This window comes from Balaenoptera borealis (assembly GCF_965194805.1).
Source record: "Balaenoptera borealis genome assembly, chromosome: 5".
In the NCBI taxonomy this organism is placed as follows: domain Eukaryota; kingdom Metazoa; phylum Chordata; class Mammalia; order Artiodactyla; family Balaenopteridae; genus Balaenoptera; species Balaenoptera borealis.
In genome coordinates this window covers 131,155,646-131,172,165 of record NC_138862.1, presented here as the reverse complement: position 1 = coordinate 131,172,165, position 16,520 = coordinate 131,155,646, and the positions used below count along the sequence as shown (strand labels likewise).

General features: G+C 44.9%; 2 protein-coding genes across 4 annotated transcripts in view; one reads left to right on the top strand and one right to left on the bottom strand.

The window, feature by feature from the left end:
* RYK (receptor like tyrosine kinase) overlaps nucleotides 1-451 on the bottom strand; it is a 100,976-nt gene extending 100,525 nt beyond the window's left edge. For 2 of the 3 annotated variants that reach the window (XM_082392727.1, XM_082392728.1), the window contains exon 1: nucleotides 3-449. In XM_082392727.1, coding sequence (XP_082248853.1) covers nucleotides 3-231 — 229 coding nt within the window. In that variant the 5' untranslated portion in view covers nucleotides 232-449. Of the gene's footprint in view, nucleotides 1-2 lie in introns of all 3 variants that reach the window. The other variant, XM_082392729.1, reaches the window with a different exon arrangement.
* An 8,760-nt stretch (nucleotides 452-9,211) lies between these two features.
* LOC309629085 (uncharacterized protein) overlaps nucleotides 9,212-16,520 on the top strand; it is an 82,951-nt gene continuing 75,642 nt past the window's right edge. The window contains exons 1-2 of the mRNA XM_082392805.1: nucleotides 9,212-10,087; nucleotides 14,014-16,030. The gene's annotated coding sequence lies outside the window, so the exon portion shown is untranslated. The remainder of the gene's footprint in view (nucleotides 10,088-14,013; nucleotides 16,031-16,520) is intronic.

Sequence of the window (16,520 nt, the reverse complement as noted above, 5' to 3'; positions counted from 1 at the left end):
ACCGATGAGCCGGCGCACCTCGTCCTCGCTCAGGTAGAGGCTCACGCTGGGCCCCGTGGACGCGGGAGGCAGCGCCGGCGGCCTCGGGGCAGGGGCGGCGGCGGCGCCTGGTGCGAGCAGCAGCGGCAGCAGCGCGAGCAGAAGCAGCAGCGGCGGCGGCGGGGCCCTCAGGCCGCGGGTCCACGGGAGGCGGCCCCGGCCCGGCGGCCCCGGCCGCGCCGTCCTGCGCATGGCCACCGCCGCCGCCGCCGAAAAGAAGCGTGGGCCGCCCGCTGCGCCGCCGCCGCCCACCCCCGGCCCCGAGCCCCTCACAGCCCCGAGCCGGGGGCGGCCGCCCAGCTCATCGCGCCGCCGGCCCGTGGCAGCCTACCGCCGCTTCAGACCGCCGGAGCGCGCCGCCGCCGCCGCCGCCTCCTCGGCCGCATCTTCCGCTGCGGGAGGCGGGCCGCGGTGGCGCGCGTGCGCGCGCCGCCGCCGCCTCGAAAGCGCGCACGCACGCACCGCCTCCTCCGTGCGGGCCCGAGCCCGGCGAGTAGCGCTTTGGGTTTCCAGGTCTTCCGAAGGCGAAGGGCTCCCCGGTCACCCTGTAAAGGAGCCCGTCCCGGCCCCACGTTGTTACCAGCCTGATGTTTGCTTGTCTATTGTCTGTAACTAACACACACACACACACACACACACACACACACACACACAGACACACACACAGACACACACACACACACACCCCGGGATGGAGGGTCCAGGCAGGCAGGCCCGGGCCGCGCCTGCAGCCTAGTAGGCTTCCAGATTCAGGGAAATGCCTGGATGCGGCCGCTCTGATGGCAAAAGAGAAACATGCTTTTTATTTGGAGAGAAAAACAGAAAAGACCTTTTATCCTACCAACGGAGGTCAACATTAACATTTCTGTGTCGGTTTTGATGGATATATATTATATACTTTTATTTTCCAAGAAGATCTTGTTGAGCAAACTTTAACCTTATTCCTACACGTTACAAATTTTTATTTTTTATAATCGTTTTGCGTCTCTATAATCAACCTGAATTTGGGGCTGTCAACCCGTGGTCCATGCTGGACGTTTACAGCTCCCCCCCCCATATGAAGTTGTGTGCAAAAGTGTGTGTCTGTCTCTCAGTGTGTGCTGTGTGTAGGCTTGAGCACACACAGAGAAGTGATATGTACCTCTCCTCATTTGTTCTAGGGAGTCCTTGTCCCCGAAAGACGTTAAGAATCACGGATACACCGTCTCTTTTAAAGGCCGACCAGCGAGCTGGTGCACCTCGTGATGTATTTATTGATGTGTCGCGGTCAAACCTGCTCCAGGTGCCACCTCTCTTCGTGAGGTTTCCAAGCATCCCGGCCAGGCCCGGGTCACCTAGCCCCTGTGGGCAGGTCCCTGCCCTGACCCTATGCCTCCCACCAGGCCTGTGCCTCTGGGAACAGCTGCTTCCGGCCAGGCCCAGCTTCAGTGCACAGTTGCTGCAAGAGCAGTGAGGCCCTGGGAGGCTGCTATTTTTATCCTCTGGGGTGGGTGGGGGAAGAGCCTGGCTGATGAGGCGGGAAGTCCTGGAACTTGATTTTCTCCTTCTCTACTGAGAGGGATGGATTGCGTTTAGAGATAAACCGGCCTTGATTTGTCAAGCCTCAACTCCCCAGCACAGAACACTGTGCCCATCATTCTACAGGAGGAGGCTGAGAAGAGGGTGAGGGCTGAGGAAAAGTGCTCCACCCGAGAACGATAAAGCCACAAAGGTCAGCAAAAATACTTCTCTTGGGGCAGCCACTGCTACTTATTAGGGGACCAGGGCTCTGTCAAGAAGGGCTTGGGGCTGGTGATGTGCTGTGTGAACAGGCTCTCAATTCAGACAGTAGGAGTTTTTTTTAAAGGATGGCATCTTCCCGGCATTTTTTAAAATGACTCACAGTCCCCATGTAAGAAAGCCCCTGTCCTCAAGGCAATCTCCTCTTATCAGTGACTTCTTGAGGTAGAGTGTGGTGTCAGCAGAGCACGGAACTGTCTGGCAGTCAGGCCTGGCTGGGTTCTGGTACTTGTTAGTGGTGTGACCCTGGGAAAATTACTTAAACTCTCTGAGCCTCTGGTTTCCTCATTTATAAAATAAGGGAGATAATGCCAGATTCACAGGGCTTTTACAGGATTTAATTGGAGAAGATGTCAGTAAAACACCTAGGCAGACACCGGAGTGGGTGGGTGTCACATCCATTGTTGTTGTTATTATAATTAACGTCTTCCCTCTAATGACCACTTCCTGGAAATTTCATCACCAGTTATCTCCAACCGTTCAGACCAGGGATCCTCAAGACCTTCATTCCAGGTAGCACCATGCCTGGCCCAGAGCCAAGCTCAAGACATTAATGCCAGGCATCATGGTTGGCCCTGGGACGCAGGGGTGACTAAGGAGCTTCCTTGAGGAGGTATGATAAACATCAATTGCACATTTTCATCACTGCTAGGAAGAAAAAGCTAGTGGTTGTCAATGTTCCCAGACCAGTAGTAGTATCACCTGGGAACGTGCAAAAATGCTAATTCCTAGGCCCCACCCCAGACTAACAGAAGTAACAATTTCAAGGCATAGCAACACACAGAGAAGTAGTATGCACATTGCATCATTTGTTCTAAGGAGTCCCTGTCCCCCAAAGAGTATCACAGGCCCTCCAAGTGATGCCGGCCACTCTGTCAAGAAATCTCAGCTCTACCATCTCTCTTTTGGACTACTTCAGTTGCCACTTCACCGACCCCCTGCTTTCCCCTTATTCCTTTAGTCTGTTCTCAACACAGCAGCCGGAGCCATCCTGTTAAACCTTAGGTGGATCAAGTCACTCCCTGCCTCTTCGACTGCCAATGGCTCCCTAATTCATCTAGAATAAAAGGCAAAGTCCTTACAAGATGTCAAGGCAGTTCTCATTCTTCACCTTCCTCCCTTCCTGTCCGATCTAGTCTTCTTCTACTCTCCCCCTACTCGCTTAGCTCCAGTCACAGTGGCTTCCTTGCTGTACTTCCAACACATCAGACATGATCCTACCTCAGGGCCTTTGCACTGCTGTTCCTGGAATGCTCTTCCTTCTGACATCCACATGGCTTCATCCTTCACCTGTTCAAATCTACACTCAAATGTTAACTTCTGAAGATTAAAATTTTGACTTCCCAACACTTTAACTGCCCAGAGGGGGAACCAGTTCCCAGTCTCTCCTACCTCTGCAGGGTACTTGGTCTCACACAACACCCAACCAATCTCTGAAGAAGGAGTCCCCTCTCCCTCCTGGGTCAGGGTGTGGGTGGCAACTTTTGAAATTTCCCAATAAGCCTCAGTGCGAAAATGCTGGGAAGCCCTGACCTCAGCCTTCTGAGGTTTCTTTGCCTGGAGGAAATGAAGGCCACAGTCGTCATCCTGCTCCACCCGCTGCCCCCGCTCTTGGTTTTGCTTGTCACTTTGGTTGATCTTACTCTCCTCCAGGAGATAAATTTCAGGCCCAGAAACTACCATCATCAGGACTTGTTTCACTGCTCCTAAAAAAGGCCAGCCTTGGGTTTGAGATGCAGCAGGGTGGGTGGGTGGAAGCACTGGGCCGTCAGGGTCCAGCGGGGAAGGGGTGAGGCATCCTGGTTAAGGGAAATGACTGGGGTGTTCACGCGTGGAGTCTTATGCCCACTCAGAGCCTGGCTCACGCATGTCCACAAGGATAGATGCCCAGTTCACAGAGCCCTGAGAACAACTCCCAACCCAGACTGCGCTCACTCAGCTAGGGGAGGGATCTAGAAACGGATGGCTCTAAGTTCTGAAAACACCCCCTTCCTTTGCAAGTGGCAGTTGGGAACACTGCTCTGTGTCCTATGGAACAGTTTACTTTTTAAACCTTCTCCCTCCACTTGCGGTGTGAATGAGTCAAGCAGCACCAAAGTCCTGGAAGAAAATATGAACATCCTCTTTGACGCAAGTCATCATCTCTCTCCACCACCTCCCAGACTGGCGTATGTTCTTATAGCCCTTTCTCTAGACATTTACCTACACGTATCACATACATGCAACTGTACGTGTGTGGTTTCTTTCAGTTTTACAGAAATGGGTAATTGTTGACACGATTTGTTTTTTCCCTGATCAAAATGAATTGAGGTCTTGAGGATGCTTGCATGACAGGACACACAGAGGCATTTTGGTTGGGATGGACAGTGCTAGATTTCACAGTTCTGGTGATGGACCACACATCCTTTTGCGTGCATCTCTGTGCACGTACGTAGATATTCAGAAGGGCAGATTCTCAGAAGTGAAGTGCTGAGTTAAAGGGAGTTAACTTTTAATGTTGATGGATTCCACTGAATCGCCCTCCAAAAGACTTTACCAATGTACCCTTCCACCAGTGGCATAAATGAAAGAGCCAAGGTAATATATCAGGGTTTTTTCATTTTGCTTTTGACAGTCTGGCGAAAGAAAAAATAACTCTTTAATCTGGGTTTCCCTCATTACCAGTGAGGTTGAGCATCTTCTTGTAGGTATTTATTGCCCATTCAATGTACAGCTTTTGCCTGTTTTTCTAGTGAGTGGTTCGCCTTTTTTCTTGATTTGTAGATATTTTCTTTTACTGTATCCCTTGTCATTTAACTTTGCTTATGATGTCCTTTACTTAATTTAAATTTTGGATTTTCATTTTAGATAAATCTTACAATCTATTCCTTTATGGCTTCTGCATTTTGTGTCTTGCTTAAGAAAAACTCCACAATTAATAATTTTTGTGTTTTTATAATGCTTTTGTACCTTAAAAAAAATTAGCCCCTTAATCCATCTGGAATTTATGTTTATATATGGCATATGACACAATTTTATTTTTCCATATGGGGAGCCATTTGTCCCAAGTGCTATTTATTGTATTTATTGAATATTCCACTCTTAGTTGTTGTAACTAACTGTATTAGGGTTCTCCAGAAAAACAGAACCAATGGGATATAAATAAATAAATAAATAAGTAAATATATGTGGGTGTATATATATATATAGAGAGAGAGAGAGAGAGAGGAGAGATAAGAGGAGATTTATTATGGGAATTGGCTGTCATGATTATGGAGGCTGAGAAGTCCCAGGATCTGCTGTCTGCAAGCTGGAGACCCAGGAAAGCCTGCAGTGTAATTCAGTCTGAATCCAAAGGCCTGAGAAGGGGGTGGGGACAATGGTGTAATTTAAATCCCAGTCTGAGGCCTGAGAACCAGGAGTAAGTCAGAGGGCAGCAGAGAGGGAATTAGCCCTTCTTCCACCTTTTTGTTCTTTACAAGCCCACATTGGACTGGATGATGGCACCCTCATTGGTGAGGGTGATCTTCCTTACTCAGTCTACAGATTCGAATGCTAATCTCCTTCAGAGACACCCTCACAGACTTATCCGAAATACTATGTTGCCAGCTATCTGAGCATCCCTTATCCCAATCAAGGTGACACATAAAAATTGACCATCACAAGTCTACCCCTTGTGAATTTGGCACCCATATACATCTCCTTAAACTATGTTTAATCTCTAAATAAAAACAATAATGAGATCATAACTCTGCCGACATGATACAACTCCCCTATGTACAACTGAAAACATGCTAATTTCTTCCCCAGAAGTGGAGGTAAAATCCTTGAGTGATGTTTATTCTTCTCCTGATATCCTACAACTCAAATACTATGATGTGAAATTAATAATACTGATATAAAGTTAGTACATCTTATGTTACATGATAAAAGGAAATAAGAGTGGAAAGAAGACAAAGATATTTGTGTAATATATGTGTATATACACACAAATGTATTCATAACAAAATTAATTTTTTTCATAATAAAATAAGCTTTGGGGACAAATGGTTCCCATATGGAAAAAATGAATGTAACAAAATTCATGATAATTACAGGCATCATTTCTGTAGCTGATCCCATGACTGTAGCTGGTATTTATAACTACCTTCTTCTACTACTCATTCTGTAGTATTCCTTTTGCCTTCGGCAAGCACCTCAGCTGGTCATGGTTCTTTATGTGGTAGGGTGACCCAAGCCTTCATTCCTAAAGGGTCTGGCCATTACTAAGCCTTCCTGGATTGGGTTGTCATAGTTTTCCATTGACCCTAATCAGAGGGCAAGGTAAACTAAGGACATCCTCAGGGGTCTCCTGTATTCCTAACATACTCTTCCTTACTTATTTCTGGTTTCCATTATTGCTTTCGAAAAGTCAGTTGTAACTCTGCCAGTTTGACACATTATTTTTCTTTTCTTTACGGCTGTTTAAGAGATCTTTTTTAGCGGTGTTCCAGTAGGATATATGTAAATGTGGGTATCTTTCCATTTACCTTGCTTGAAATTTATTGAGATTCCTGGATCTGGTGTCTTTAAAAAAAATTCCAGGAAATTCTCAGCTCCATTTCCTTTGTCACTCCTAGATGGATAGATTGAAATGCTTTTTTTTCTGAACCATTTAAGAATGGTGGTAGACATCATGAGTACTTCATTGTACATTTCCCAACAAACACATTCTCTTTCATAACCGTAGTACAATTTTCAAAATATAGACACTTAACATTGATACAATACTATTTTCTAATCCACAGTCCATTTTCAAATTTTGTCAGTTGTCTCAACAAAATCTTTATAACTGTTTTTTCCTGATCCAGGATCCAACCAGAATCACACATTGAGTTCACTTGTCATGTCTTTTTAGCCTCCTTAATCTGAAAGTTTCCTCAACCTTTCTTTTGCCTGAATTTCTTGTATTTTGTAGAACATTCTTCAATTGGTGTTGCCTGACGTTTCCTCATGACTAGATTCAGGTTACATGTTTTTGGCAGGAATATCACTGAAATGATGTATTCTTCTCAGTGCATGGTATCAGAAGACACAGGATGTTGGTTTACTGAATATTCCATTCTTTTTTAAAATATTTATTTATTTATTTGGTTGTGCTGGGTCTTAGTTGTGGCAGGCGGGCTCCTTAGTTGTGGCTCGCCAGCTCCTTAGTTGGAGCACATGGGCTCCTTAGTTGTGGCATGTGAACTCCTAGTTGCAGCATGCACGTGGGATCTAGTTCCCTGACCAGGGATCAAACCCCGGCCCCCTGCATTGGGAGCGTGGAGCATTAACCACTGCGCCACCAGGGAAGTCCCCTGAATATTCCATTCTTAAGTGTTTTTTTTTTTTTTTTTTTAATTTTATTTTTATTTATTTATTTATTTACTTATGGCTGTGTTGGGTCTTCGTTTCTGTGCGAGGGCTTCCTCCAGTTGCGGCAAGCGGGGGCCATTCTTCATCGCGGTGCGCGGGCCTCTCACAATTGCAGCCTCTCTTGTTGCGGAGCACACGCTCCAGACGCGCAGGCTCAGTAATTGTGGCTCACGGGCCCAGTTGCTCCGTGGCATGTGGGATCTTCCCGGACCAGGGCTCGAACCCGTGTCCCCTGCATTGGCAGGCAGATTCTCAACCGCTGCGCCACCAGGGAAGCCCCCATTCTTAAGTGTTGTAACCAATTATATTAGTCAGGGTTCTCCAGAGAAACAGAACAAATAGGAAATAAATATAAATAAATAAGTAAATATATATGTTAACTTTGATCACTTGGTTAATGTGTTGTCTGATACATTTCCTTTTAGTAAAGTTATTCTTTTTCCCTTTGTAATTAATAAAAAATTAGGGGTGGTGGGGGAGATACTTTGAGATTCTTTAAATCTCTGGTTCTTCATCAAACTTTTATGTACTAATTTGATCATCCATTGATGATTTTTTAACTTCATTATTCCTTCCATATTTAGTTGGCATTCAACCATAAGGGAGACCTTTTCCTTTTCTCCTATTTATGTTTAAAATTTACTTATATCAGTGTGGATTCGTGAATTCTTGTTTTATTCAATGGATTATAATCTATTACTATCATTATATATTTTTCAGTCTCAAGACATATTTGATGATATTTGAGATTTGGCCACTTCAGTTGGTTCCTATGTCCTCTGGTATGTCTCTGGCATTGGTTGAACATTTTCTTACTTTATGGAACAACGAAATATTCTTGTCTCCTCTTGTACTTTTCTGTCCCAACCCTGGAATCAACCCATTTTTCTTAGGAACCCCAGTTCCTTTTAGTGGAGAATAGTATTCAGAAACCAAGATTGGGGAGCTAGGTATGCTTACTGCTACTGGGGTATAATTGGTTCTAGGCCCTCTGAGGAGACAGAGCAAGGAAATAAATGCATTTATGTATATATATGCCTGTGTGTGTATATGCATGCATACACACATGGATCTGTAAAATCCATGAGTTTACATCAATACCTCTGATTCCATTCTCACACCATTCCTTCCTCATCCCCTATTTGTAACTCCCTTCTATGACAGTAAGAAACCTGGCTCCATTTTCCTCACTGTATCTGCTTATTTGTTCAGTCCTTCCATAGTTAAGCAAACTCTTGGCCTTGCTTTCTAAAACCTTAGCCCCAGAAACACCAATCTCCACCCCCACTCCCCACTCCAGGTGTGCCAGCCAAAGCTCTGCCACCATGAAGGGGAAGGAAGGGAGGCCAGTTAAAGACTGGGCCCTTGACATGCCATCCCTTACCTCTTGGGTACACTGTCCAGAATGTCAGTCACTAATTCCCTTTTTATCTGTGTCCAGTGTATTTTTCAGTTCATCTTTTTCATTTAAAAAATTGCCATAAATTTGATTTTAATTTACAAATTCTCAAATGGTTGCTTTTTTTACCACAGCTGGTTCTTGTTTTTTTTCTAAATAATAATAATAATAATAAAAGAATATCTAATATTTATTGAGCACTTATTATTACCTGCTTAACCGAGTGTTTTTACATGGATTTTCTCATTTAATTTTCACAATAATCCTATGATATTGGTATTATTTAAATCCCTGTTTTATAGATTAGGAAATCGAGGCACAAATTAATTACCTTGCCCAATGCCATCCACACACCTAGAAAGTGGTAGATCTAGGAATTGATTTCAGGTATTTGATTCCTGAGCCCATGTGCTTAGCCATTCTGGAGCAATTACTCATATGCATTTAAACTCTTCTCTTTGTGCTCACTCTTTCCCCAGACATCAGTCTTTCTTGTTGTTGAGTTTGCTACTCTCTTTTAGGGAACTGGTTTTCCTCAGGTACCTCTTGACTCTTGACTGCCTTCTCCTCCTTGGGCTTGTGAACCATGTTGGTCTTTTATTTATTTATTTATTTATTTATTTATTTATTTATTTATTTTTGACTGTGTTGGGTCTTTGTTGCTGTGCGCGGGCTTTCTCTAGTCGTGGCGAGCGAGGGCTACTCTTCGTTGCGGTGCGCGGGCTTCTCATTGCGGTGGCTTCTCTTGTTGCCGCGTGTGGGCTCTAGGTGCGTGGGCTCAGTAGTTGTGGCTCTTGGGCTCTAGGCACGCGGGCTCAGTAGTTGTGGCACACGGGCTCAGTAGTTATGGTCCACGGGCGTAGTTGCTCCATGGCATGTGGGATCCTCCCGGACTAGGGCTTGAACCCATGTCGCCTACATTGGCAGGCGGATTCTTAACCACTGAGCCACCAGGGAAGCCCCCATGTTGGTCTTTGTGGTGCAGGTTCTGGGGATGAGAGTGTGCCCCTGCCTCTCCCCGCGCCCAGAGTATGGGGGGGCCTCTGCATGTGGATCTTTTGCTATGAGGTCTTCATGTCTGTCCTGGGTGTCACTTGCTGCCTAGACATCAATCTGCCCCTGCGGCCCCAGTGCCCAGGCACTGCTTTATCCTGGGGACAACGCCACTGGTAACCCCTGCTCAGCACAAGAGGAGCTGAGAGAGGATTCCACCAGCCCTGTTGCTTCAAATTAAATATCCTCATGGGTGACCCAAGGACCCCCCCATTCCTCAGGTCCATTGACTCTGAGCTTTGATCCGTTGAAAAACCATTCCCACCTCCAAAGCAGGACTTTTCTGGTTTTTCACTGTGGTTTTCTCTGATCTTGTTTCTCCTAATTTGATACCATCCACTTTCTGTTTTCCAGGGGATTTCTCAATTTTTCTGATCCATGCAAAAGAAATCAGTATTTCTGCATGACAAAACTACCATAAGCAAAATTAAAAAGCAAAAGGTAAGTTGAGGAAAAATCTTTACAATTTTTATCCCAGTCAAAAAAGCATGCTGGGGGCTTCCCTGGTGGCGCAGTGGTTGAGAATCTGCCTGACAATGCAGGGGACACGGGTTCAAGCCCTGGTCTGGGAGGATCCCACATGCCGCGGAGCAACTAGGCCCGTGAGCCACAACTACTGAGCCTGCGCGTCTGGAGCCTGTGCTCCGCAACAAGACCACGCTAATGAGAGGCCCGCGCACCGTGATGAAGAGTGGCCCCCACTTGCCGCAACTATAGAAAGCCCTCGTACAGAAATTAAGACCCAACACAGCCATAAATAAATAAATAAATAAATAAATAAATAATTAAAAAAAAAAGCATGCTGTATGAAGAACTTTTGCCAGCTGATATAAACACACACACACGCATCTACAATTCAACAACAACAAAAGCAGGTAAAGAAATGGACAATTCGCAGAAAAATACAAATAGTTTGGAAATATATTAAAATGCTTAAGCTCAGTCATAAATAAGAAAAATGCGAGTTAAAACTACACTGAGATACTGTATTTTAACCTGTTAGATTGACCAGTCTCTAACAGTTTGATAACATGTCATAGCTGACAGGAATGAAAATTACAGGTCTCCAAGGAAGGCATTTTGACAATTATCTATCAAGTCTACAAATACGGATATTCTCTGACCAGCAGTTTCACTTCTAGTACTTTATCTTAAGGATATATTTGCATACTTAGGAAGTGACATGTGGACAAAGTTATTCACTGCATTATTTCATAATAGCAAACAATGGGAAACGTGCTCATTGATAGTGCAGTGGTTCAGTAAGCTATGGTGGGTCCCCATGGTTATGTGGGTATAAAGAAAAATGAGAAGGCTCTTTATGTGTGTGTATGAGTAAGACCAGGTGCAGAGCAGTATGTGGAGCGTGCTACTATTTGTACAAAAAAGGGGCAATGGAATATAATTTATATGCTTGTACGTGCCTAATATAGATATGGGAGGTTACACACACACCACCATCACCATCACCACCACCACACGCTGATATTGATTGCCTGGAGCAGCGATGGGAGGAAAACTTATTGTATATCCTTTGATACTTTTTAGAATTTTGAACTAGGTGAACATGCTCTCCTTTCCCTCAACAATTTGTTTTATAGTTATTCTCAAAAAACAATGTGGTTCAATGATTAGACTTATTCTCTGGTGCCATTATGGATTCTCTTCCTCCTCCTCCCTTCCTCCTCCTCCTCCTTCTCCTCCTTCTCCTCTTCCTCCTTCTCCTCCTTTACTTCTTGCTCCATGACTTTATGAGATTTGGGAATGTGGGGAGGGACAGCAGATATGTGCACCTAGTTTGCTACCTGTTTCCATTCTCATCTCTCTTTATTAATCTCTAATGTATAGTATCAAGTTCAAAATAGCATAAGCCAGTGTGTTATGACTGAGAGAGAGAGAGAGAGAAAGAGCCTGGTTTTAAGGAATTGGTCTTGTGATCGTGGGAGCTGGCAAGTCCAAAGTTTGTAGGGCAGACCCACAGGCTGGAAATTCAGGGAAAAGTTGATATTGGAATCCTGAGCCCAAAATGTGCAGGCTAGAAACTCAGGCAGAAGTTCTATGTTGCCGTCTGGAGGCCAAATTCCTTCTTCACGGAAACCTGGGTCTTAAGGCCTTCAACTGATTAGATTGAGGTCCACCCACATGATGGAAGGTCATCTGCTTTTTTACAAATCTATGGAGTCAAATGTTAATCACATCTAAAAAATACTTTCACAGCAGCATCTAGACTGGAGTCTGACCAAATATCCGGGCACCACTGCTGAGCCAAGTTAGCACATAAAATTAGCTACTGCAGCCAGTCTTCCTGTTTTTGTCCTCTTCACTGCCCACTGCTCTCTGATTACTCGTTGTTGTTGATGTCGAGCAATGTGTTCACAGCATGTTGACCCCTGTGCTCAGCCACACGGTGCTCTCCAGGCACCCATGCCGCCACAGAGATCATAGGGTGTCATTTTCACTCAAGTGTCGGAATCGCTCCATGGTTCTCCCAGCCTCACACAGAGGGAAACTCCACCGGGACTAACATTTCACTGGACCACATTTCCCTTCCCTGGCTTCATTGATCTACTGAAGCTGTCTCTAATCTTTTCCTCTCTTTCACTACAAATATAATCATAACAAATAAACATTATATTTGTGACACAATGCACTCTTGAAAAATTTCTTCTCCTTCTCCTTCTTTTAATGATGCTGTTAGGGGTACCTGCTATGGATTCATCAGCCAAAGAAAGAAAAGGCACTTTTTCTTTCCTGTTCAACAGGATCTTAGGTCACGGTAGCTTTAAATGCTTAAGGTCAGCCTGGCTCTCCTGAACCCCAAAGAGTTACCAGACCTGTGTTCTCAGGAGCTTGGTGAAAGAAACTAAATTGGATGAATTGGGAGTGGACGTGAGGGCTAAGTTAGAGCTTCCAGGGAAGGAGGGATCAGTTGCCAAGTAAACCTGACTGGGGCTGGGGAGGGGGAGGGTCTCAGGTTTTGTGAGGAGGCTGGAAGTCTGTGGACACTGAGTGGTGGCCCTGGTTGCCACAGGGGCCCCTGTAACTGAGCCCTTCTGTGAGGAAGGGCCTGGGAGGGCCATTTCAGAGTCCTGCCTGGAGAGGCAGTGCTGGTCCAAGCTGAAGTTCAAATCTACAGAGCAGGAGAGGCTCCTCTTTCCCCACTGTTCTGGACTAGACAAGCCTAGGCCTCTGATGTGACTTGAGGGAAGGGGAAAGAGTCACTGAAAATGACTGGTACTTTTTGCTGACCATTATGAGTGGGCCAGGTTTGACTGAGAAAAATAAAGGTATATGTCATCCTTGCAATTTGAGTACTGAGGAGTAGTCTTTACCTGATAGGTATGTGATTTTTAGATCCGGGCTCATTCTACTCAGGTTCTTTCTGCTGGATTCTGTCCTTCTCTCAAAGCAAAGTTCCTTCCCTTACTCAGAATAACCCTTCTCTTTGGCATCTGTCTCTATCCAATTATATCAAGAAATATATGAGACCCTGCAGGATTCTGGGGGTTCCTCATTCTTTCTGTAGAAAATATTACCTTTATGGGTGATCAGTTTGCACTACCTAAAACCCCTGCTTAATGCAATGCCTGCATTTCCTCCAAGTAAATGCTTTTCTGCAAGGAAAGCCACAGTTCCCAAACTCTGTCCTATGATATACCGGCTTGGTAATTGGTTTATAGTTGTTCCACCAAACTTTATCCAGTAAGTTTGAGAAACGTTGCATATCAATGCCCACTTTTGGAGAATCAAATGCACATTAATGGGGGCGGGGGAGAGATGGAGTGGGAGTTTGGGGTTAGCAGATGCAAACTGTTACATATAGAATGGATAAACAACAAGGTCCTACTGTATAGCACAGGGGACTATATTCAATATCCTGTGATAAACCATAATGGAAAAGAATATAAAAAAATTGTATATATATATATGTATGTATGTAGATATATATATGTATAACTGAGTCACTTTGCTGCACAGCAGAAATTAACACAACATTGTAAATCAACTATACTTCAATAAAAAAATAAAATAAAAATTTTAAATGTACATTAATATAATAAAGATTGTGAGAAGTCCTGGTAAGCTTTACTTAACTCATTGGTTTCTAGACGTATTAAATCGCCACTTTCTCATGGTACACTCATTGGCATCATCAGTTCTGCAGACCATGTTTGGGAAACTGGAGCAGTGGAAGGACCACTAGGCTTGGAATGAAAGGAACTTTGTCCTAATCCATGGGAACCCCTCGACGGGGTCACCGTGCTTCCTTGGAACAACCTCTTCCAATTTGCAAAATGAGATGGATAGACTTGATTTTTTTATTCAGACCTGAAATTGAACCTACCTTTTTATTTGACCACTATTAGAAAATTGGGGCCTACGGGAGGAGCTGAGAGTTTATCCAAGAGAAAGGAGAGAGCAGTGAATGATGATGAGGCAGATCGGGACTCTGACCCCCTCCAGCTCTGTGACCCCAGGCAAGTTGTAGGTCCTTGGTTGTAAATGGAGTCAATAATAGCAATTCTGCAGCAGGGATGAGGAGAGGAGGGCATGAGGCTGTGCATGCAAAGCACCCAACCAATGGCCTGGCCCACTGGAAGCATAGCTGTGAAATCGTTGTCCTAGTGATGATAGCACAGAAGGAGAGCTGCGGCACTCTCTGAGATTTAAGTATAATTGGTTTGAAACCCCACCTTTGCTTCTACTTAGGTTCATGCACCTCCGCCAAAAAATGCCCTTGTGTTCCTAGGATCCACAGACTCCAATTTCACCCTCCACCCCTGCTCTGAGTTCTCTGTTCCGAGCAGATCCAGACAGCACCAACCTCTTTCCTCCATTTGCAGGATCGTGGGGGGCAGTGTTTCTGTAATAAACTTTGTTAAAGATGTGGAGTAAAGGGAAGTGGGGTTGAGAGTAGAATGGGAAGGGTTCTAGACCAGCCCAGAATGGTCCAAATCTTGAGACACTGCTGATCTTTACATGACAGTCACTCCCACCGAGGCCCAATTCTCTCCAGCCACCCACTGAATTGGTGAGATATCTCCCCCCCCCACCTCCCCCCGCTCCCCAAGGCTGTCCTCAATTCCCTTCCCACTTGAGATGCCTTTAACTCCCCGATTCAGGATTATTTCCTCTGCAGAGGATTTTAACTATCTCTGTTTTCTATTCTCAACTGTTCACGTTCACCTGTCTCCACCCAGGTGTTTTGTCAAACAAAGAGCCTTGTGCACAAGAGGAATGCATGCCTGGGGGAAGACACAGCTGCAGTGTGTTATGATTTTAAATATTAGCTTTCCGCCCTCTCTGCTGCAATTATAATTATTACTGAAATATGCCTAGGAGAGACGGGACAGTCAGACTAGCATGTAGATGAATCATTTTCGTGAAATTTAGAGGATAGACTAGAAGTGAAATGTAAAATCAGAGGTCGGGAAACCAGGCAGCAGGGCCTTCCTGATAGAGTAGGTGAGAGAGGATTGGGCCTAAACAGGGCAGGGCAGTGAGGATGGGAACAGGGGACCTGATGTGAGAGATATTTATGGGATATGATCAGTAGGCTTGATGATAGAGTGAGTTAGGTTGTGGGGAGGAAGCAGAGGCCAAGGACGAATCCCAAGTGTTTGGACTGGGAACAAGTGATGATGGTGCCATTATGATGGAGAGAGGATAACAGCAATCTTAATGCTCTCCTTCCTCACCATCCTTTCCTCCTTCTGCTACTACTAATGATCGGGGCCATTTATTGAGCATGGACAGGAGGTCAGACACTCTGACGAGTGCTTAACACGCATGATATATGAGACCATTTGATCCTCTAAGGAATGCAGTATCATCCAATTTTCCAGGTGAGAATGCAGTAACTTTCCCAAAGTTTCACAGATAACAAAGTGCACTTGGAACACATTTAGGTTGTGAAATAGCGATTTTGGTTCGGGACATGCTGAGTTTGAGGTTCCTGTGGAATATCCTGGCAGAAATGTCCCACCAGAAGATGGAAATGTAGGTCCGAGCTCAGCAGAAAAACTGAGCAAGAGACACAGCCATCCATACAGAGGTGGCAGGAGAGGCCAGGGCGATTAGCATGGGATGAGTCAGGGAACCTATGTAGAGAGAAGGGGAAAGAGAGGTGAGATGAACGCTGGGCATTTCAATGCAAGGGACAGGAGACGAAGAGAAACTACAGGAGAGGCGTGACCAGAGAGTGAGGAGAACCGGCAGAGTAGCAGTGCAGTCCAGTAAAAGTTGTGTGTCCCGCCTGCTGAACGCTGCCAGGGAGGCCAAGAACGAAGCATGCCCAACGCATCTGTCAACCAAGGGGGCAAGAGAGGGTGAGACAGAAGGATCTGGGAGCAAAGTCTGCAAGAAAAGGACGTTGACTTAGAGGTAAGTACATAGAAAACTAAGCAAAGGGGGAAAAGGGGAATTATTAAATCCTAGGAAAACAAAAATTGTTCAAGAAAGGAAAGGCAATTAGAGTATACTATAGGAAGTTAGTGTGTGTGAGAGTCTTCATAAAAGCTGAATCTTTTATCTCCCATGCTTGGAAATCAGTAAATAATGTCAAAAGGTCAAGAGGTAGCAATATAACTTCACTCTTTAGCAATATGGAGGAAAATATTTTAAAAAACGAGTTAAAGGTGTAAAGTGAGAATGGGAGTAGAGGACAGGAGAGAGGACCAGAAGACTGCTGTTTTTCTAATGTTTTAGAGAATTACTTGACTTTTAAAATTATATGTATGCAGAACTTTGATAAAAAATTAAAATAAAAGATTGAAATGGGATAAAGAAGGGTCGATTGGAGCATGATGAAGGGGTTCTGCCCACCCCGTGAACTGAGCTGTCTGGTAGACCTCATTCCAACTACGTAGTAAAA